General features: G+C 54.7%; 1 protein-coding gene across 6 annotated transcripts; it reads left to right on the plus strand.

Annotated features, from left to right (window-relative positions):
• The first annotated feature begins 3,079 nt into the window (after nucleotides 1-3,079).
• CHIT1 (chitinase 1) lies at nucleotides 3,080-17,513 on the plus strand. Of its 6 annotated transcripts, none has more exons than XR_006522344.2 (12): nucleotides 3,080-3,215; nucleotides 4,499-4,528; nucleotides 6,733-6,934; nucleotides 7,554-7,610; nucleotides 8,866-9,031; nucleotides 9,230-9,354; nucleotides 10,087-10,210; nucleotides 12,031-12,216; nucleotides 12,530-12,643; nucleotides 13,968-14,094; nucleotides 14,368-14,542; nucleotides 14,642-15,073. XR_006522344.2 is itself a non-coding variant. In XM_070501571.1 (12 exons), the coding sequence occupies exons 1-12, from the start codon at nucleotides 3,191-3,193 to the stop codon at nucleotides 14,652-14,654; spliced, it is 1,275 nt and encodes a 424-aa protein (XP_070357672.1). In that variant the 5' UTR covers nucleotides 3,085-3,190; the 3' UTR covers nucleotides 14,655-15,069. The 6 variants fall into 6 exon arrangements, 4 of the variants coding, with proteins under 4 accessions (XP_070357672.1, XP_014710654.1, XP_070357673.1 ...); XM_070501571.1 differs by having other exon boundaries at nucleotides 3,085-3,215; nucleotides 14,437-14,542; nucleotides 14,642-15,069; XR_006522343.2 differs by having other exon boundaries at nucleotides 3,088-3,215; nucleotides 14,274-14,542; nucleotides 14,642-15,070.
• The last annotated feature ends 809 nt before the right edge of the window (nucleotides 17,514-18,322 follow it).

The following is an 18,322-nucleotide window of genomic DNA, read 5'->3' on the forward strand; positions in this document are numbered from 1 at the left end:
ACCAGGTCAGCCTAGGACGTGCCTTACCTAGCCTGAGATGTAATCGTAACATAAGTCCAAGTTGGCAAAACAGGGCACCTCTCTCCTCGCCTGCTAGCATGTCCAGTGCTCTCCCACCAGGGCCCCTTGGTGGAGACCACCCCAGCCTGCCCTCCTCACCCAGTGGTTCTCAGCTGATGGATGTGGGATCTCATGGTCCTGCTGGTCCCTGCAGGTGTGATGGCAGCTTTCTGCTGGATGACCCAAAGGTGAGCATGGGCATGCCTGTCGACCTTCCTCCTTGCTCTCCTCCCTGGCAACACTGTTCGCTCTCAAAGCTCCGCTCAGGCACCCCCTCCGCTGGCCCCCGCCTACTCTGGCTGGGGTCTCGTGTGCTCCTGGACTCCCTGTGCGCCCTCTTGCGACACATTGCTCCTGTAGACGGTGTGAGGGGCCCCATCGTGATTCTTTCCTGTCTGGCAGACAAGGCGTTGACATGTAGGAAACATCCTTTTCCTGCTCCGTTGAAACATTGCTTTTGCTGTACATACGTTTTCCGTACATGCTCAAATCCACCACTGTTTGTTCTCCTGCCACTTCCACGCTGTTTTGATCCCAGTGGATTTATAGTGAGTTTTATATAGTATGTCCCTCATTATAACTATCATTTTTTTTCACTTGAGGATAATTGACGTTTTTTATGCTATTGTTTTCCCATGCAGGAACATGTTCAGGTCTTGTTTATATCCTGTAATAAGTTTCACAGATTTTACTATTAAAGTTATTATTATTAAATTTATGCCTAAGTATTTTAAAGGTTTTGACACTTGTGTGGATCAGACATTTGCCCTATTTCTATTTCTAATTGATTATTGAAAATATAGAGAAGAGCTACTAATTTTTGTATATGTACCTTAAATCCAGCCATCTTACCATACTGTTATTATTTTTAGGAAATAGGACACATATTTGCATTTCCCTAGGTACTCATCTGAAGACAAGGCCTTGCCCCAGTGGGATGCTCCCCGGGACGCTCAGGGGCCTGTGAGGAGGTGTTGATCACACTACTGAAGGCACAAGAGTCGGAGCCCCCGACCCTCACCAGATTTTTCCAGAGCAACTTAGAGGAGCTTGTTTCATATATTAGGTTTCCATTTATTTTTACTTGAAGAAATGGTCTGGACAAAAATTAAAAGAAAACAATAGAATAATAAGGAGGAGGAGGAAGAGGAGGAGAAACAGCTGCACTAACTGAGGTAGTCATGCTAGCTGTGGGGCCACTGGACACCCTATACACCCCAAGTGTTTAGGGGCAGGTTCGAGTTTGGAGCAGCTCAGAACCCTGGGCACCACAGTGCAGCATCCTGTTGCTGACACAAAGCTGAGTGGGAAAGCTACAAGCTGACAAGTCAGTTATATGTGGGGGGGATGTGGGGAGAGGCAGGCAGGCCGCCTCTCCAGAGAAGCTCCCCAGGGCCTTCTCGTCCTCACGCCCCCTCTGCCCTTCCCCACCTGCCCCATTCCAGGACCTGAGGCTCCTGTGCAGATCTCAGGGCACCCTGAACGAGCTCTTTTGCACGATCTCCAAGTGAAGGGGACGCAACCCGCCAAAGCAGAGGCCGTGATGGCTGGAGGGCAAGTGAGGACACAGGGCCTGTCCATCTGGGCCCAGAGGTCAGACCCTCTCAGGGACCTCACGGAGGTTTCCGGAGCCCTTCTCTGACACCCACAGAGACTGGACAGAAGCGTCAGGGCTGGACAGAGCCGGGAATACAGCAGCCAGCGCATAGTGCCTTCACGACAATCCTGAGGATTTCCTTTTACAGATGAAGAAACTGGAGCTCAGAGAAATTAAGGAACTTGCTCGAGGAAACACAGTAAATGGCAGAGCTGGGATGTGGACCTGCACAGCCTGACTTGGAAGCCTGCTGCCATTGGACATTCCCACTCAGGCATCCGGGCCATTCATGTTAAGGCCAAGGAGCAAGGATCGAATCGCCTAGATGCTGCAGAGTTTTGCCCAGGACCCTAGAGCTCATGCATGCACCAGACACTGTCTGTAGACAGAATAAGTAATATGTACTCAGTTAGGTCCTATAGTGGTTTGAATAGTGCCCATCCCCCCCAAAAAAAGCTATCTCCACTCGGAACCTCAAAATGTGACCTTATTTGGAATAAGGGTCTTGCAGATGTAATTAAGGTAAGAATCTCAAGATGAGATCATCCTGGATTAGGGTGGGCCCCAAATCCAATGAAAAGCATCTTTATAAGAGGCAGAAAAGGAGAAGACACACAGAGACACAGAGGAGAGGCCAGGTGAAAACGGACACAGAGATGGGAGAGACGTGGCCACAAGCCAAGGACCAGCAGGAGCCACCAGATGCTGAACGAGGCAGGAAGGACTGTCCCCTAGAACCTGCAGAGGAAGCACGGCCTGCCCACGCCTTGATTTCAGACTTCTGGACTCCAGAACCGTGAGAGGATAAGCTTCTGTTGTTTTAAGGCACCCAGTTTGTGATAATTTCTTAGAACAGCCCCAGGAAGCTCACACAGGTCCCTATGAGGCTTGATAGGAAACACAGGCCTGTAAAACCATGACTGAGCTCATGTTGCTGTTGGTCATTATGTGTTTTTCTCAATCAATGGATATAAAAAATATTACTATCCTGTGAATAGGAACAAAAATGTTACCATCATGTGAATAGTAATAAAAATATTACTCTCGAGAAACATCCATATTTGCAGCCCCTTCATCTTCCAGAGGGGGCAGCTGAGCCTCAGAGGGGGCTGTGGAGAAGCCAGCAAGCTGGTCTGGTGAGTCATTTCTCCTCCTCCAAGGTCCATTAAGTTTTCGGGCACTCGTGGTCCTCACAAACCCACACAAAGAGGTCAGGATCATGCCTGTCAGCAGAAGGTTTAGAAACACTGCCCACCTCCCTCTCTCTGCCTCCCAGTTTGGCAAGGCTGAGAGCAAGTTCACATCCTGTGATTGTTCCAGAAAACCAAGAATTGCTAAAGGCCATTGTGTCAGCTTTGCCCAACCCATGCCACTTGACACCCTAGCACTCCACATCATGGCCCAGCCCCTGTCTCCTCCCTCTCCCTGCCTGATTTCAGCACAGCAGACTGCAGTGGGACAGGGCCGCTGATAAAAGGAGGGTAGAACCCAGAGAGCTGGTTGCCTGGGCTGGAGTGTCACCAGGCCAGCACCATGGCGAGGTCCGCGGCCTGGGCAGGTGAGTGGGCATCATCTGGGAGGGAGGGCTTGGGGCTGAAGCTGCGGGGAAGTGGGGTGTGCACAGTAAATAGCTCCTCGGTGCTTTCTGCAAGGAAGCAGGGCATCCAGGAGAACTTGGGACCGTCAGCCCCGCCCTCCCTCTGCCACTTGGCTGGCAGTCCCTCAATTCCCATTCCTGTGGGGTCCCCTTGGGGCTTTGTGTTGCAAGGAAAGGCTTTTCTCAAAAGGCTGAAAATGGCTTTTCCTCCTTCTGTCCTGGAAGCCCAGCGTCAGTGAGCCCCTGCACTGGGGAGTCGTCTTTCCTGTGCTCTGAGGCCCCGACTTTTGGCTTTACCCAAGAGGTGCCCATTGCCAACCCCATGCTGGTTGTCCTGCAAGAGGGCAACCTGGGGGCCATGATCCTGGGTGTCCTTGCAAATTTTCATGCCAGTTTTATTAGGTTGATGGGAAAATCTAAGGTCACCAGAAAAGTGAGATCAATTCTTTTTAAGGAGCCCTGCCAAATCCTGGTTCTCCAAGGATGTTGGCAACTCAGCCAGTGTCTTTGAGGTGTGGTGGGAAAGTAGCAGGATGCACAGAAGCCTTGCAGGGAGATGGATCTCCTGGCCAAGCCCTTCCAAAGGGGCTCTTTCCAGCCCCAGAACAGATTTTTTCTTTTTTTTTTTTAAGATTGGCACCTGAGCTAACAAAGTTGCCAATCTTTTTTCTTTTTTTTTTCTGCTTTTTCTCCCCAAATTCCCCCAGTATATAGTTGTATATTTTATTTAGTTGTGAGTCCTTCTAGTTGTGGCATGTGGGATGCCGCCTCAACATGGCCTGACGAGCAGTGCCATGTCTGCGCCCAGGATCCAAACTGGTGAAACCCTGGGCCACCGAAGCAGAGCACACAAACTTAATCACTTGGCCACGGGGCCGGCCCTCCTAGAACAGATTTTCTTCTCCTTTCCTAAGAGAAACTTTCTCTGTGAATCCCTCACAAGTCAGTGGTTTTCCTAGAATCTTCCTAGATCCACATGGCCCTCCACTGATGCTCTAGAGGTAGCAGCCTCAGCTCATGAAGACCTCCATCAGCCCAGGCCAGGGAGGGGCCCCTGCCATGCGGCCTGGGTGAAGAGATGGACACAGTGCCCTCCTGGGTCCCTTCTGGGTAGAGGAAGCTTGGTTTTCAGGAAAACATCCAGAGCCCCCCCACCACCACCTCCACCTCCTGTGCTTCCACGGCCGACGGGGCCTGGGAAAGGGAGGGTGACTCATGACCTCTGCCTTCTCTCCCTGCTTCAGGTTTGATGGTCCTGCTGGTGATCCAATGGGGTAAGTGGCACCTTCCTTGAGGCTGGCCATCGACTCCCTCAGCCCCTTCCCTGCTCTCTCTCTCCCCAACTTACTCACCCCACCCCACCCCAGGAGCTCTTGCCAGTTTCAGTGGGGACTCTCCTCCAAAGCACAGCCCCCCACTAGTGTCCTTGTCCCCATGATGGCCCTGCTGTCCCTTCTTCCAGTAAGGTTCTTGTGCCCTCACCCACTAGCTGAGCTCCCGCATGTCCATGGGGCCAGCTTAAACGTCAGCCTCTCTCAGGACTTTCCTGGGGTCACTTACTCCAAGCTCAACGCCTGAACACAGTTGACAGTATGCATCAGTGTTTCTAACAATGGGCTTGAGGGTCTTCCCCCAACAGACCCCGAGCTCCTGGAGGTATGGTAGCCTCGGTCTTAGCCAGCTCCATACCCTAGCCTCTTAGCTCAGCCAGGACAGCATGTGCACTCCCGTGTCCACTGAACTGATGGCATGTAGGGCTCGGGAAGCCAGGAGGCTCCTTGTGTTGGACAAAAGAGAGCTCTCCAGGGATCTGCAAGTAGCCTGGGTGTCCGGGTTCCCTCCTACCCGACTCCAGTCCCTGTGCATCAAGGCCCCAGGAGGCCCGGCCCTCGGACCTGTCGTGAGGCTGAGCTGTGGCACTGAACACACATTCCCCCTCTTGGTCTCACCAGAGCGACAGCCAGAGGCCACAGAAATAACAAATATGGGGAAGATACATGTTGAAGATTTCCCACAAAGTTTTAGTCCAAGCTGTTTCTGGGCACACACCATATACCATATGGTCTATAGTATGATATAGAGAGAGAGATCTATAGTAGAGCTCTGTGTGGACGAAGGGGTAATATATGCAAAGTGCTTAGAGCAAAGCTGACTCTCTGTCAGCATTGTTCTGAGTATTTTGCATAGATCAACTCTTTGTCCACACAATGGTCCTGTAAGGGAGGAACAATGATTGTCCCCATTCACAGAGGAGGAAGCTGAGTGACCAGGCTGGTAAGTTGCAGAGTTGGGATTTCAGCTCAGGCATTGAAATTCCAGAGTGCCTGCTCTTCACCACCACACTTCATTGCCTCTACAGTAGGAAAATCCGTGCGTGATCTTTGATCGCGTACGACAGGATATGGTGTGAGAAGAGCCTCCTGGCTCCTCCTAGACGGTCCCAGAGATGTGTTCTCAGGGTTAATCCCCTCCTTCCTTCTTCTGGTTTGGGGAGTCCACCAATCCTCCTCCTATATCACAGCAGGCTATACCCTCAGCCCCTAACGGCCAGCTCTACTACTGAGTGACCTCTGGTTAGGGCCAGTGACCACCCCAGAGCTCCATCTGGGTGCCCAGGGGAGTCTCAGCCAGCCCCTCGTGCTCTGGGTCCCCACAGACCCTCCTGTAGCCACTCTGCACCCCTCCCCCACCCCGCCCTCTCGCTGGCCAGAGGGATGCTGGAGGGGAGCACAGAGAGACCCTCCCCCCACCAGGGGCAAGGGGAAGTCCCAGGGTCCAGACACCAGCCACAGATGGGATCCAGTCCAAACTCACCATTCAGCCAAGTTTCTGGCATAAAATGTCAGCCCACACAAACCACACAATGGAAGAATGCGAGACTGGAAGAGACCCAGAGTCATCTTCAGATGGGGACCCCTGGGCAGAGGCTGAAGGGGATGGGCCCCAAGTGCCTTCCTGGCAGATGTGGGAATGAAGACTAGTGTGCTTGCTTCCTGGTGTTCCGGTCACCCTAGCATAGCACTGACCATGGTGGGGGCCATCACTGCGAGACCACCCCGTCTGGGAACAGAGGCCCTCCCCAGAGAGTCTTCCTAGTCTGTAGGGGATGCCAGAAACAAGCTACTTTTTCCTGGATAAAATAAGGCCTTTATTAGCATTTTATCAGTGATGTCCATCAACACAAATTCTCTACAAGAGATGACAAGTCAACGCAAACCTCTAAATCAAGAGAAAAACAAAACCCAAACACTGAGCTGGGGCCTCCTCTCTGCCACTTCATGTATTTGCATTTTAATTAACATTCTGAAGTATGCCAAGCCATGCTTTGCAATTTCAGCCTCCTGCCTGCAGCAGATGAAGGGCCGTGTTTAAGTGTTTAACGCCCTGTGGCACAAGGAGTTTCTGTCCCCAGGCAGAGGGCGCCAGTCCCAGCTGGTCCTTCTGACCGCCATTTCTTTTCTTTTCCCCAACGGGCCAGGCTCTGCTGCGAAGCTGGTCTGCTACTTCACCAACTGGGCCCAGTACAGACAGGGGCCCGCTCGCTTCCTGCCCAAGGACGTGAATCCCAGTCTGTGCACCTACCTCATCTACGCCTTTGCCGGCATGAACAATCACCAGCTCAGCTCCATTGAGTGGAATGACGAGACGCTCTACAAGGAATTCAATGGCCTGAGGAAGATGTGAGCTGCGGTGGGGGATGGGGGAGGGGGAACTGGAGAAGGCAGAGCCAGAAATCTCCCCCCCCCGCCCCCCCCCCCCCCCCCCCCCCCCCCGCCCCGCACCCCGCTCCCAACTGCAATCCAGCCACACAGACCCGCTGTGTCGCTTAGGGCAAGTCGCAGCCACTCTCTGAACTTTCCTGTGCATAGATGGAAGAGGTGGGGGTAGACAGGACTCCTTAAGGGCCCTTCCAGGTTAGATCCAAGTGGGCTCTGGACTGTGAAACGGTTTCCCTATGCCGGGAACCAGTGCCCTTCTCCCTCCTAAAATCTATCCATTCTCCAGCTCAAGTGTTTTCACCACTTGACGAAGCCTCTCTGAGGACCTGCCCTGACCCCTCACTTCCTGAACTCCTTGTGTGTGCGTCTCCCCAGCCAGACGGCAGGTCCTGGAAGGCAGGAACATGTCTCTCCCTTCCCAGTCTAGAGCTTCCCCGGTGCAGCTCTGCACACGGAGAATCACGCCTCCCCGACGCCTACCCCATCAGCCCCACCAGGGCGCCACCAGCTCCTTGCGGTCAGGGAGGTGAGCCCTGGGAGCTGGCGGGGTGAATTCGGGCACTTCTCTTGTATTTCCCAGGAATCCCCAGCTGAAGACTCTGCTGGCCATCGGGGGCTGGAACTTCGGCACTCAGAAGTGAGTTGACTGTGGGCACCTGTGTGGCAGAGCCACTGGGTACAAACCAGCTCACTGGCCAGAGAGAGCCCTGGTCAGGGAATCAGGCCAGGCCAAGGTGTGGCCATGGTGAGGGGTATGGGAGGGGATCTGGATGCTGAGAGCTGACTTTCCTTCCCAGTTCTCAATGCCTCATGGGGAGGGCAGAGGAGGGGGCTGAGCTCCGAGCCACTATCCATCCAGTCTTGCCAGGAGTGCAGGATCCGAATGCAGCACGGAGATTCTGACCTCTTTCCAGGCCTCAGTCTCTTCCTCCACGAAACGGGTAGAAGGAGGGTCCCAGCTAATCCCAGACGACACACAGTGTCTATGTTTCCTGAGCTCTGAAACAGGATACTTTGTCCCAGAATTCTTCTAGGCGTCAAAGGCAGTCTGTGAAGTTGAGCTTGGATGCCAAAATATTGGCATTTCTAAGACATTTTTGATGATTTATGGAGGCAATGGAATGGTATTTTGGGGACTAGACTTTTCCTAGAAAGTCCAGGAAATATGGTTCCCAAAGTTCTAAACCTCTTTCCAAGACATTTTTGGATCATGAGACCTTTTAAGAACCTGACGAAATTTATGAGCCACCTTCCCAAAATACTGCTCACGCACTGATTTTTCATTGATATGCTGGGGTTCCTAGGCAGACACCCCACTTAAGAACTGCTGCTGTTAATTAAATTAATAAATTAATAAAAAATAAAATAGGATCAGTCTATAAAAATCTCAAGGTCCCCCCCAAAGTCCAGGGACTTCTCCTGGGGATGCTGAGGAAGGAGAACATGGGGAGGTGGCTCCTGGGGCAAGAGCCCTGAACTAGTAACAGTCAGAGCGCACAGCATCCTACAACCGCGAGCTAGAAGGAGGGTGACCAGGTTAAAACACAGGGAGCGAGAGCAGCAGCCCCCGAACTGCCCGACCCTCGCCTCTTCCCTCTTCATCTGAGAAACGGATTCTTCTTCCTTCTAGAAGGTGACAGCTAGCTCTGGCTCAGGGCTCCTGGCGAGTCAGTGTGCCCCCAGTGATGCCATCTGGGGGCAGGACACACCTCTAGGTGGTCCCTTCTCCCTGGCCAGGCTCGTGACTCACCAGCACGTGAGCAGCCCTGCCAGTGCCCTCCTGGCCTGACAGCCAAGCCCCAATATTCCAAGCAGCTTCTCACTTTCTCTGAGGAGAGAGGGGCCCGCTGCCCCGTGCAAGGCAGTCCCACACTGCCTTTCGTCACCCACAGGTTCACAGATATGGTGGCCACAGCCGAAAACCGTCAGACCTTCATCAACTCGGCCATCAAGTTTCTGCGCAAGTATGACTTTGACGGCCTTGACCTGGACTGGGAGTACCCAGGGAGCCGGGGCAGCCCCCCTTCGGACAAGCAGCGCTTCACAGCCCTGGTGCAGGTGTGGCTGGGTGGGGTAGGGGTCGCCCAGTCGGCAAGGGGTCCAGAGCCGTGGCCCCCCATGACGCATATTTCATAGGTTTACGTGGCGCAGACCAGCCCTGCTGTCGGTTCTCAGGCTCCCGAGAGCAAGCATCCCTGGGGGCTCGCAGGGGCCGGCATGGTGCCTCCACTGTGCTCACTCTGAGCTGTCCCACAGGAGATGACCAACGCCTTCCAGCAGGAAGCCCAGGCCTCGGGGAAGGAGCGCCTCCTTCTGAGCGCGGCCGTCCCGGCGGGGCGGGCCTACGTGGATGCCGGCTACGAGGTGGACAGAATTGCCCAGTGAGTCTCAGACAAGCGAGGACCACAGGCGTGGACCCCCTGTTCTCTGGGATGGGAGGGGCCCGGGCCAGCTGAGCTTCCAGGAGCAGAGCAGGGGTTCAACTGCGAGGTGTCAACTGGGGAAAGCCCCTCCCCTCCACCGGCAAACCCAGGAAGGATTTGCTCAGTGTGTCTGCTGCTCCACACTCCAGATTCCCTCCGCTTTGGCCCTTGTCCTTGTCCTTGGGAACTCAGGATTAAAGGGGGCTGCGGGGGAGGGGGATGAGGAGTGAACTGAAGCACCAGCATCTCCCAGAGGATGAGTGTGGACCTGGGCGCCTGTTAGAAATGAGGCCTCCCAGGCCCCCGACTCGGAACCAGCCCCACAGGGAGAGTCCCAGGTGACTGATTGACGTGCGCACTGAAGTCCGGAGACACTGAGCTGGATTTCCCTCCAAAGTGGCAAAATAGCTGGAGGTGTCCTGGGTGGAATTGATCCTGAGGGTGCTGAGGGGACAGCTGGGGGCAGATGCTAAAGACCGTTGCGCCAACCTCACCGTCTAAGCAAGAACAGCCTCACAAATGGGGGGCTGACTGGGAGTGCTGCCTGTGTCACAGAGCCAGAGGAGCCTGCAGCCCCCTCTCTTCCCATCAGGTCCCTCCCAGGGCCACACGCTGGGGCCAAAGGAGCGGGGAGGGGGAGGGCTCTGCCTGCTCACTAGCCCCTCACCCCTTTTTCCGTGCCTCCCGAAGGAACCTGGATTTCATCAGCCTTATGGCCTACGACTTCCATGGCTCCTGGGAGAGGACCACAGGACACAACAGCCCCCTCTACAGGAGGCAGGGAGAGAGCGGGGCAGCAGCTGAGCTCAACGTGGTGAGTGGCCGGGGGGATGAAGTGGCCGGGGGATGAGGGGACTCCCATTCCGCAGGCCCTGCCAAGTGGCCTCTTTTGAGTCTCAAGGAACGTGGTGGAAAAAAAAGCAGGAAGCCCAGCCTGGCCCCAAGAAGCCAGAGTGTCTGTTTCTTCAGTGCTGGTTGTTTTCTTTTCCTGTTCCGTGCTGCTGCTGAGTGGCGCTCCGGCTGGTATTGGACACAGCCAGCCAGTGACTCTTTCTGAGTTCCCAGTCACAACGGCTCCTGCTATGTCACACACACTCATCCCATTTCCTTCAAGACAGTGGGTGACCTTTTGCTCCCAGTCACTGAGTGGACCTTCTGGAAGGTGCTTTCTGAGATGGGAGCTTTCCCTAGTTGAGAACGTCTCAGTGGGTGTCACTCAGGGCAGAACCGCCCTGCCCTGACCCCAGCCTCTGGAAAGGACAGGGCTGGTTTAGACTGGGGCGGGCTGGGGCCTCCTGCACAACTCTCCCTCACTGAGTAGGCTGGATGCTTCTTATGAGCCCCAATGATATCTTAAAAGTAAAGAAGAACAAAAAGGCCTGAATTGAAATGCTTTTCAGTCTTGAGGAGCCCCCCTCTCTGTGCATCAGCTGGGTGGAACACCCCGGACTTTGGCGGCTCTTCCAGGAATACAGTCACCTCTTCGGGAGCTTGAGTGAGGCACCCCTCTTTCACATGAGCCCCGCCCCTCCACCCCCACTCGGAAACTGTGTGGGTCCCCAGGGGGCGGCCAGCCCAGCCTGGTGGGACACACACGACATTCAGCTGAGCAGCTAGGGCTGAAGTCCCCCCGGCACCGTGCCCTCCATTCCTACAAAGAGGCCTCAGCTCTCCCTACCGTGCTGCTGGGGATGCTTCTGGCCGGAGAGGTGACTTCCCAACTCGCACACAGGAGCCACAGCGCATAGCAGGGGCCCTGCCCTCTGCCCTCAGAAAGCTCCAGTCTAAGCCAAGATAAATCACGCAGACCAGCAAAACAAAACAAAAACAAATGAATACAGTGAAAGCTGTTCTTCACCACAGTGCTGAGAGAGGACCAAGACTCAGACGGGGTACTTCTTGGGGGAAGCGAGCCCGTCATCCTGAGGAGGAATCTCCATCGTCCCTTTATGCCACACACCCACGCTGGGCGCCTCCTCACATCACAGGCCCGGGGGCATCATGTCGAGAATTCTGACGGGGAAGGAAGGCATGGAGCAGAGGCGGATGAGGGAGCCCACTTGCTCTTTCCATTTGAGCGCGGAAACGTCAAGCAGTGTTCTAGGCATTGGGGAAAAGAGAGAAAACAGACCCAATTCCCTAGCCTTGTGCTCAGGGAAAAACGACCTGAGTCTCTATGATTAGCTGCCCTTTATTGCACTGTGCTGGCCCTTCCTCACGCACCACACCCTGCACTCCTATAACGCCCTTAGACAGATATTTCTATTGTTCCCACTTTACAGACAGGAAGCCTGAGGCTCAGCAAGATCAGATAAGTTGCTGAGTAAGGAGGGATCTGGCTGCTGTGTTCACCCAGGTACCCCAGCATCTAGGACAGGCCTGGGCCACTGGGGGCCGTCAGTAAATATCTGCTAGGGGGAGTGGCTGGCTGATTCCAAAGCCCACGGTCTTGGCTACTGTGCCATGAGCTTCTCTCACTGGAGTTGAGGGTTAAGACAGGATCTAGGGAAGACGGGGCAGGATTGAATCCTAAATAAAGGGTCCATGAAGCTCCTCGGGAGCCCCCAGCCTTGGACGGCCACAACCAGGGTGAAGGCAAAGAAAACTAACCCTGCCCCCCTTCTCTACCACCAGGACTTTGCAGTGCAGCACTGGCTGCAGAAGGGGACCCCCGCCAACAAACTGATCCTCGGCATGCCCACCTACGGGCGCTCCTTCAGCCTGGCCTCCTCATCAGACACTGGCGTGGGGGCCCCAGTCACGGGGCCTGGAACCCCTGGCCCCTTCACCAGGGAGGGCGGGCTGCTGGCTTACTATGAGGTAGGAAAGCCCACGTCCACCCCAAGTACCGTAGGGGGCAGGGGCTACTTCTCCCACAGCATCTGAGTGAGGGTGCCAGGCACAGCAAACTCTGGCCAGGTGAGTTCCATCCCACGCCTGTCACTTTTGATTTATCCTTAAGCCCAGCTGCCTCACTGAATCCAGGGTTCTAGGTCACACAATCTAGAACCCCATAGATGCTCCAGGCTTCCTCAGAAAGGAACTTTCTGATCTGCAGTCTGCCCTTGGAGGGAGGCACAGAAGCCTGCAGTGCCTCCCACCTCCTCCCCAGCTGTGTCCCCTGTCCCTACAGGTCTGCTCCTGGAAGGGGGCCACTGAGCACAGAATCGAGGACCAGAAAGTGCCCTACGCTGTCCAGGGTGACCACTGGGTGGGTTTTGATGACGTGGAGAGCTTCAAAACCAAGGTGAGGCCCAACCCCACTGGGAGGGTGTGGTTCTGGGTGGGTCCGAGGCCCGTCAGTAACTTCGAATGACAGCATTCAGGGCACCCTCAACAAGTCTCTAAACATCCCAGCATTTCACAGATCTCCATGTGACAGCATTTGCGCCTTCACCACCTATTGACTAAGAAAAGACACGATGACAAAAAATTGCTCTACACCGAGTAGCACTCTTGAAAGAATTGGTATTTTATTAAATACAAACTCTACAGACGTTTGAGGAGGAGAAATAAACCCAGCGAGCATATCATCTGGTTCAGTCCATGGCAACACTTGGTGCATGTTCATATCATAGACCTTGTGATTTACTTATACGACCCCCACTCCTGCCCAATGTCGACGGCTGAAAACTTAGTGCGTTTATTTGCTTCCATGCCTCTGTCCCCACAAGGTCTGGAGCTCCCGCACCTGTCGTCTATGTATCTCCCATCGGGGTCACGCAGGCAGTGGCAGGTTCTAGAGTGTGGACAAAGCGCTCCAGGAGAATGGAGGAAGGAGCACAATCTCGCTGGAGGACATGGGGAAGGGATCAAGGTGGCAAGGTCTTTGAGAAAGTCCTAAAGCAGAGAAGGGCACATTCTGGGGAGGAAACCGCAGGAGCAAAGACATGGTGAAGAGGAAAACGGAGGATGGACTAAGAGAACAAGTCATAGGCTCGCACGGCTGGAAGCCCGAGGGGGCACGGTGTGGGAAGGGAGGTGGCTGGAGAGGGAGATTGGGGCCAGCAAGGGTTCCAGACCAGCCCCACCCTCCAACCCCCAGCCTCACTCCAGGGTGAGTCAGGGCCCCCTGGTAGGGTTAGGGGACAGGGAAGCCCACCTGAGGGAACACACAGCTAACCCTGAGGAAGCCTCTGGGATCCGGTGAGGGTGAATAGGCCCTCGGAGAGGACGAAGACATGAAGATAGGGAACTGATTCAGATCTGTGAGGAAGCTTTGTGGCTGTCTGTGGTGACGGGACTCAGGACGACAAGCAGACAGTGCCCTCAACCACAGAAGCCCAGCCCAGAAAAAGCCAAGTTAAGGCTGCCAACCCAGGGACGCCCACACACCCATCCACTCCTCATACCTCCACCCTCACCCTCACCGCAGGCCAGGCTACGTCAGGACAGGGGGATTCCAGAAGACTCATGCCCTGCCCAGCCCAGGGCTGTGCCGGAAGGCTGGACCACTCGTGGGCCTGGTGTGCTGGGAAAAAAAGGCCCCATCTAGATGAGGAAGCCAGGCTCTGGGCTGACCTGGCCAGGCGTCCCTGGGCTCCTCCACCCGCATCTCGCTCCTCACATAGGTCAGCTACCTGAAGCAGAAGGGACTGGGCGGGGCCATGGTCTGGGCGCTGGACATGGACGACTTCTCTGGCTCCTTCTGTAACCAGGGCCAATACCCGCTCATCAAGACCCTGCAGCTGGAGCTGAGTGAGTATGGGGCCAGGGACCAGAGGCAGAATTCGGGGGTAGGGTATGAACCCCCATCCCTGAACTGCATGCAGGTCCTGGCTCCTTCAGAGGAAATGACTTGGCCCCAATGCTATGATGTCCCAAATTTCATGCACCCCCAGGAGCTGAGGAAACTGTTGAGCTGATTCTCTTTCCAGGCTCCTCCTCCTCTTTCTGGTTGTAGCAATGCCCACCTGAGGCATTGGTACCCAGGGCTTCCCTCCGGGGACAGCCTGCTCCTCTCTTCTCAAGGAGGAAGTCTGCGCTCGGCCTGAGGGGAGAGACCCCCTGGCCTCACCAGCACAGGGCTGGGCTTTACAGGCGGCCATCGCCTGCCCGTGACACCTGCAGCCCCGGTGTTTTCTGCTGAGCTGTGTGTGCTGTGGCTGGAGGCGTGGCTGCCGCCCGGCTGCACCCCACCTAGAGGGTATGAGCTGCTGCCTGCAAGCAGTTGCCGCCTGTATTTGGAGCCCATGGGTTTGGGATTTCTTGGGGGAGTCTTGGCTGAATCTCCCTGTTTGCCCAGGTCTTCCACATAGACCGCTGGGCCCTCCAGAGCCTGAAGTGCCTGTGCCGGGCCAGCCCTCTGAACCCAAGGGTGGCCCCAGCCTTGGACAAGACACCTTCTGCCAGGGCAGAGCTGATGGGCTCTACCCCAACCCTCGGGACGGCTCCAGCTACTACAACTGTGTAGGGGGGAGGCTGTTCCAGCAAAGCTGCCCCAGGGGCCTGGTGTTCAGCTCTTCCTGCAAATGCTGCAGCTGGAGTTGAGCCCCCAGGGCCCCCGCAGCCTGAGGTCTCGCCACAACCTGCCTCCCCAGCTCTCCCCGGGGGTCCTGCAGGCCTCTCTCTGGTCCCTCCACTTCGGAGCTTTCTGCTCTCAGCCTTGGATGCCTTTTGTTCTGGTCCTCTTGGGCTGCCTCTTTTATCTGCAAAATAAATCTCTGGCTCGCATCCCACTGTCCCCAGATGTGGTGACCTACAGAGGCTCTCTGAGCACACTGTTAGCTCAAGCACTGCCCTGGGGCAGGTAGGGAGCCAAGAGGGGAAGTGGCATGGGCACGCATAGGTCGTGTGCCAGGGCTTGTCTCGCAGACCCCAGTGGGCAGCTTACAGGGCGCAGACAACCGCGTCTGGGGAACGGCCCCAGGGGAGCAAGGTGGAGTGACACATTCTTCACGGCTCAGAAGCCGTTGGGGACAGAAGAGCTCTTCCCGGCGACCTCCACTCAGGTGTTATTCCCAGGATGGACACCAGGTGGCAGCAGAGAAGAGCGCTTCCCCGCCTTGGGCTCTGCGCGGCCGTAATGTGAGGACGCGGACCCCGCACTGACCGCGCCTTCTGAGTCCAGCCCTTCCAGGCCCTCCACATGCTTTGTCTCATCCCCTGCTCCCATTTGCCAGATGAGGCAGGGACAATCGTCATCCTCGTTTTGCAGGTGTTTAAACCGAAAACTGATTCTAACCCAGTTCTGAGTCCAGAACCGAGGCGTGAATGGGCGGAGATGCGCCGGACAGCATGCGCGCACGATCCCCTGGACTGACGGAGTGGTCCAAGCTGTCCTCGCGGCCGTCCGTCGAGTCCAGGTCGTTCCATTTGAAGAAAGTCTGCACATAAGCTAACGGACCAGCGCGCCGCACCCTCGCCAAACCAAACAGGCTGGTTTGGGTTTGTGGTGGGACTTGGGCAGGCACTGGGGATGGGGACAGCTGGGGCCGGAGGAGTGATCTGGCCCTTGGCCTCAGTGCAGCCAGCACCAGATCCCCATAACAATGACTTCCACCCTCCCACACCCTGCCCATCTTCAGGGCTTTTAAATCTGCTCTTCTTCGATCCAGAGCACAGGTCTGTCTGCCCATGTCCCTTCCTCCGAGGTCACCACCAACAAGGCTCCCCAACTGCTCCGGGTGGAGTCTGGGGGATGTTTCCTTGCAGGGGCGCCTGAGCCCCTCAATGGCACAGAGCTGACTTCTGGTCCCACCACCTACTGGGCGTGTGACACCTGGTCTCCTCCTCTGTCAGATGGCGTCACCCTCCCCGGGGTTGACCATGAGCAGTGCAGGAAGTGGGGCGTGTTAGCTGTGCCCACCCTAGGGCAGCACTGGCTCCCCCTCCCTCTTCTCTTCTCAGTCCTTTCTGTGCTTCTGTAGGCCAGATAAATCAAGAATTGAGCAAACAGTCTGCTTGTAGCCAAATGAGCTCTCCTGTTGGTGTCTACACAGCCAGTCCCCCTGAGGACTAACTCTGGCATCTGGGCCAGCTTTATCCACAGCTTCACGCTCCTGCTTCCCTCCCATCACGTGGTCCCCAACTCAGCTCAGGCCAACAGCACTCTCAGCAGTCTCCTCTCTGGTCCCTCGGCCTCCTACCCCTCTCTCGTCCAGTCCAACCCCCACACTGGACCAGCTTGGTCTTTCTAAATTAGGGATCTAATCCTGTCACTTCCCGTGCATAAGGACTGCCAACAGCTTCCCGAGCCCAGAGAACAAAGCCTATTGTCAGCACAGCATCGAGACCGATTATTAGGGCCCAGTCTCTTCTCCTGGTCTCATTCCCTATCATCCCACCCCCATCTGGTGACAGGGTACCCCAGCTGTCAGCATTAACCTCAGCCACACCGGCTTCTCACATGGGACCCCCAGACGTCCACCATCACTCCTCTGAGGTTTGAGCCCCAGCCCCAAAGCAACTACTGCTTTTTAAACAGACTTTCTCCCTTTACCCACTGGACAGCCCCACCACCCCCAGGCACTTTATTTACAAACAAGGTGGTGTACCCGCCTGTGGAGCCAGCCTTTGAGGCAGGTGCAGACGCTGCTTGAATTGTTAGGTTTTGCTTGGCTTTGGGCAACACAGTTTGAAAGGACCTTTGGCTCATTTGTACTGTGATGGCGAAACCCATGAATGTCTGGCCACTGTCCCCAACAGCAGTGGCCGCTCTCAACCCCATAAAGGAAAGTCTCCTCTGGCCCTCTCTCTGAGCATGCTCAGACCATTCAGCACCGTGTCTAATACACCTGCTGGAACCCCGGGCAAATCCCCCCCAGCTGGGACCCAGCTCTCCTGGTGGGCTCACAGGCCCCTTCCCCCACATCACCTGCTTTCATCTGTGCCACACCCTACCCTGAAACTCTACTGTTTTTATTTTGTTTCAACTATGAAATATACCACATAGGCAAAAGAGTGTTTGGAGTATGTATGTTTGGCATCTCCTTTGAATCCATCATCCAGGTCAGGAAACAGAGCATGACCAGCAGCTTAGAAACTATTCATGTGGCCCTCCCCAATGCCACTCTTCTCTGGCTAGATTTTGGTTATTTATTCCATCATTTTTCTTACAGTTTTACCAACCATGACATTCCCAAACAAGATATTGTTTGGTCTAGCCTGTTTTTGAACCTTATATAAATTGAGACATACTGTGTGGTATCTTCTGTGGCTGACTTCTGATGTGTCACATAGCTGTAACTCGCTCGTTTTCACTGCTGTATAGTATTCCATCATATGACTGTACCACAGTTTATACCTTCTGTTATCAGTATGCATTTGAGTTGTTTCCAGTTTTTGCCTAATGTAACGATATTGCTGTGAACCCTCTGACATGACTGTTGGTACGTGTGTGTTCATCCAGGAGTGGAATTGGTGGGATGTGGGGCGTGTGTGAGTTCAGTTTTACTAAATGCAGACGAATACTTTGCGAAAGTGGTTGTACAAGTTTCCATCGCACTGCGGAGCTCCCCGTGCCCCCACCCTCACCATCGCCACAGCACACTTTGTACCAACTGCAAAGGTGTAAAATGGTCTCTCATTATGGTTTAAACTTGCATTGCCTCACTTGCTCATTATTTAGGCAAATTTTCCTATGTCATAAGCTATTTGTGTTTGTTTTTTTGTGAGAAGTATGTTGTCTCTCTTGCTTTTTCTATTCTGTTGTTTGTCTTTTCTTATTGAAATGTAGAAGTTCTTTACACATTCAGAACACGAGTCCTTTGGTAATTACATGTTTGGCTGTATCTTCTCCCAGTTCGAGGCTTGGCTTTTCATTCTCTTTAGGTGTTGTTTTTTAAATGTAGTCAGATTTACTGATTTTATCCTTTATGATTTGTGTTTCCTGCATCCTGTTGAAGAAATCTTTCTCCAGTCTGAGATCAAAAAATTCTTTTCTGGGGCCAGCTCAGTGACTCAGTGGTTAAGTTCACATGCTCGG

The sequence above is a fragment of the Equus asinus genome, chromosome 30 (assembly GCF_041296235.1).
Source record: "Equus asinus isolate D_3611 breed Donkey chromosome 30, EquAss-T2T_v2, whole genome shotgun sequence".
Taxonomy (NCBI): Eukaryota; Metazoa; Chordata; class Mammalia; order Perissodactyla; family Equidae; genus Equus; species Equus asinus.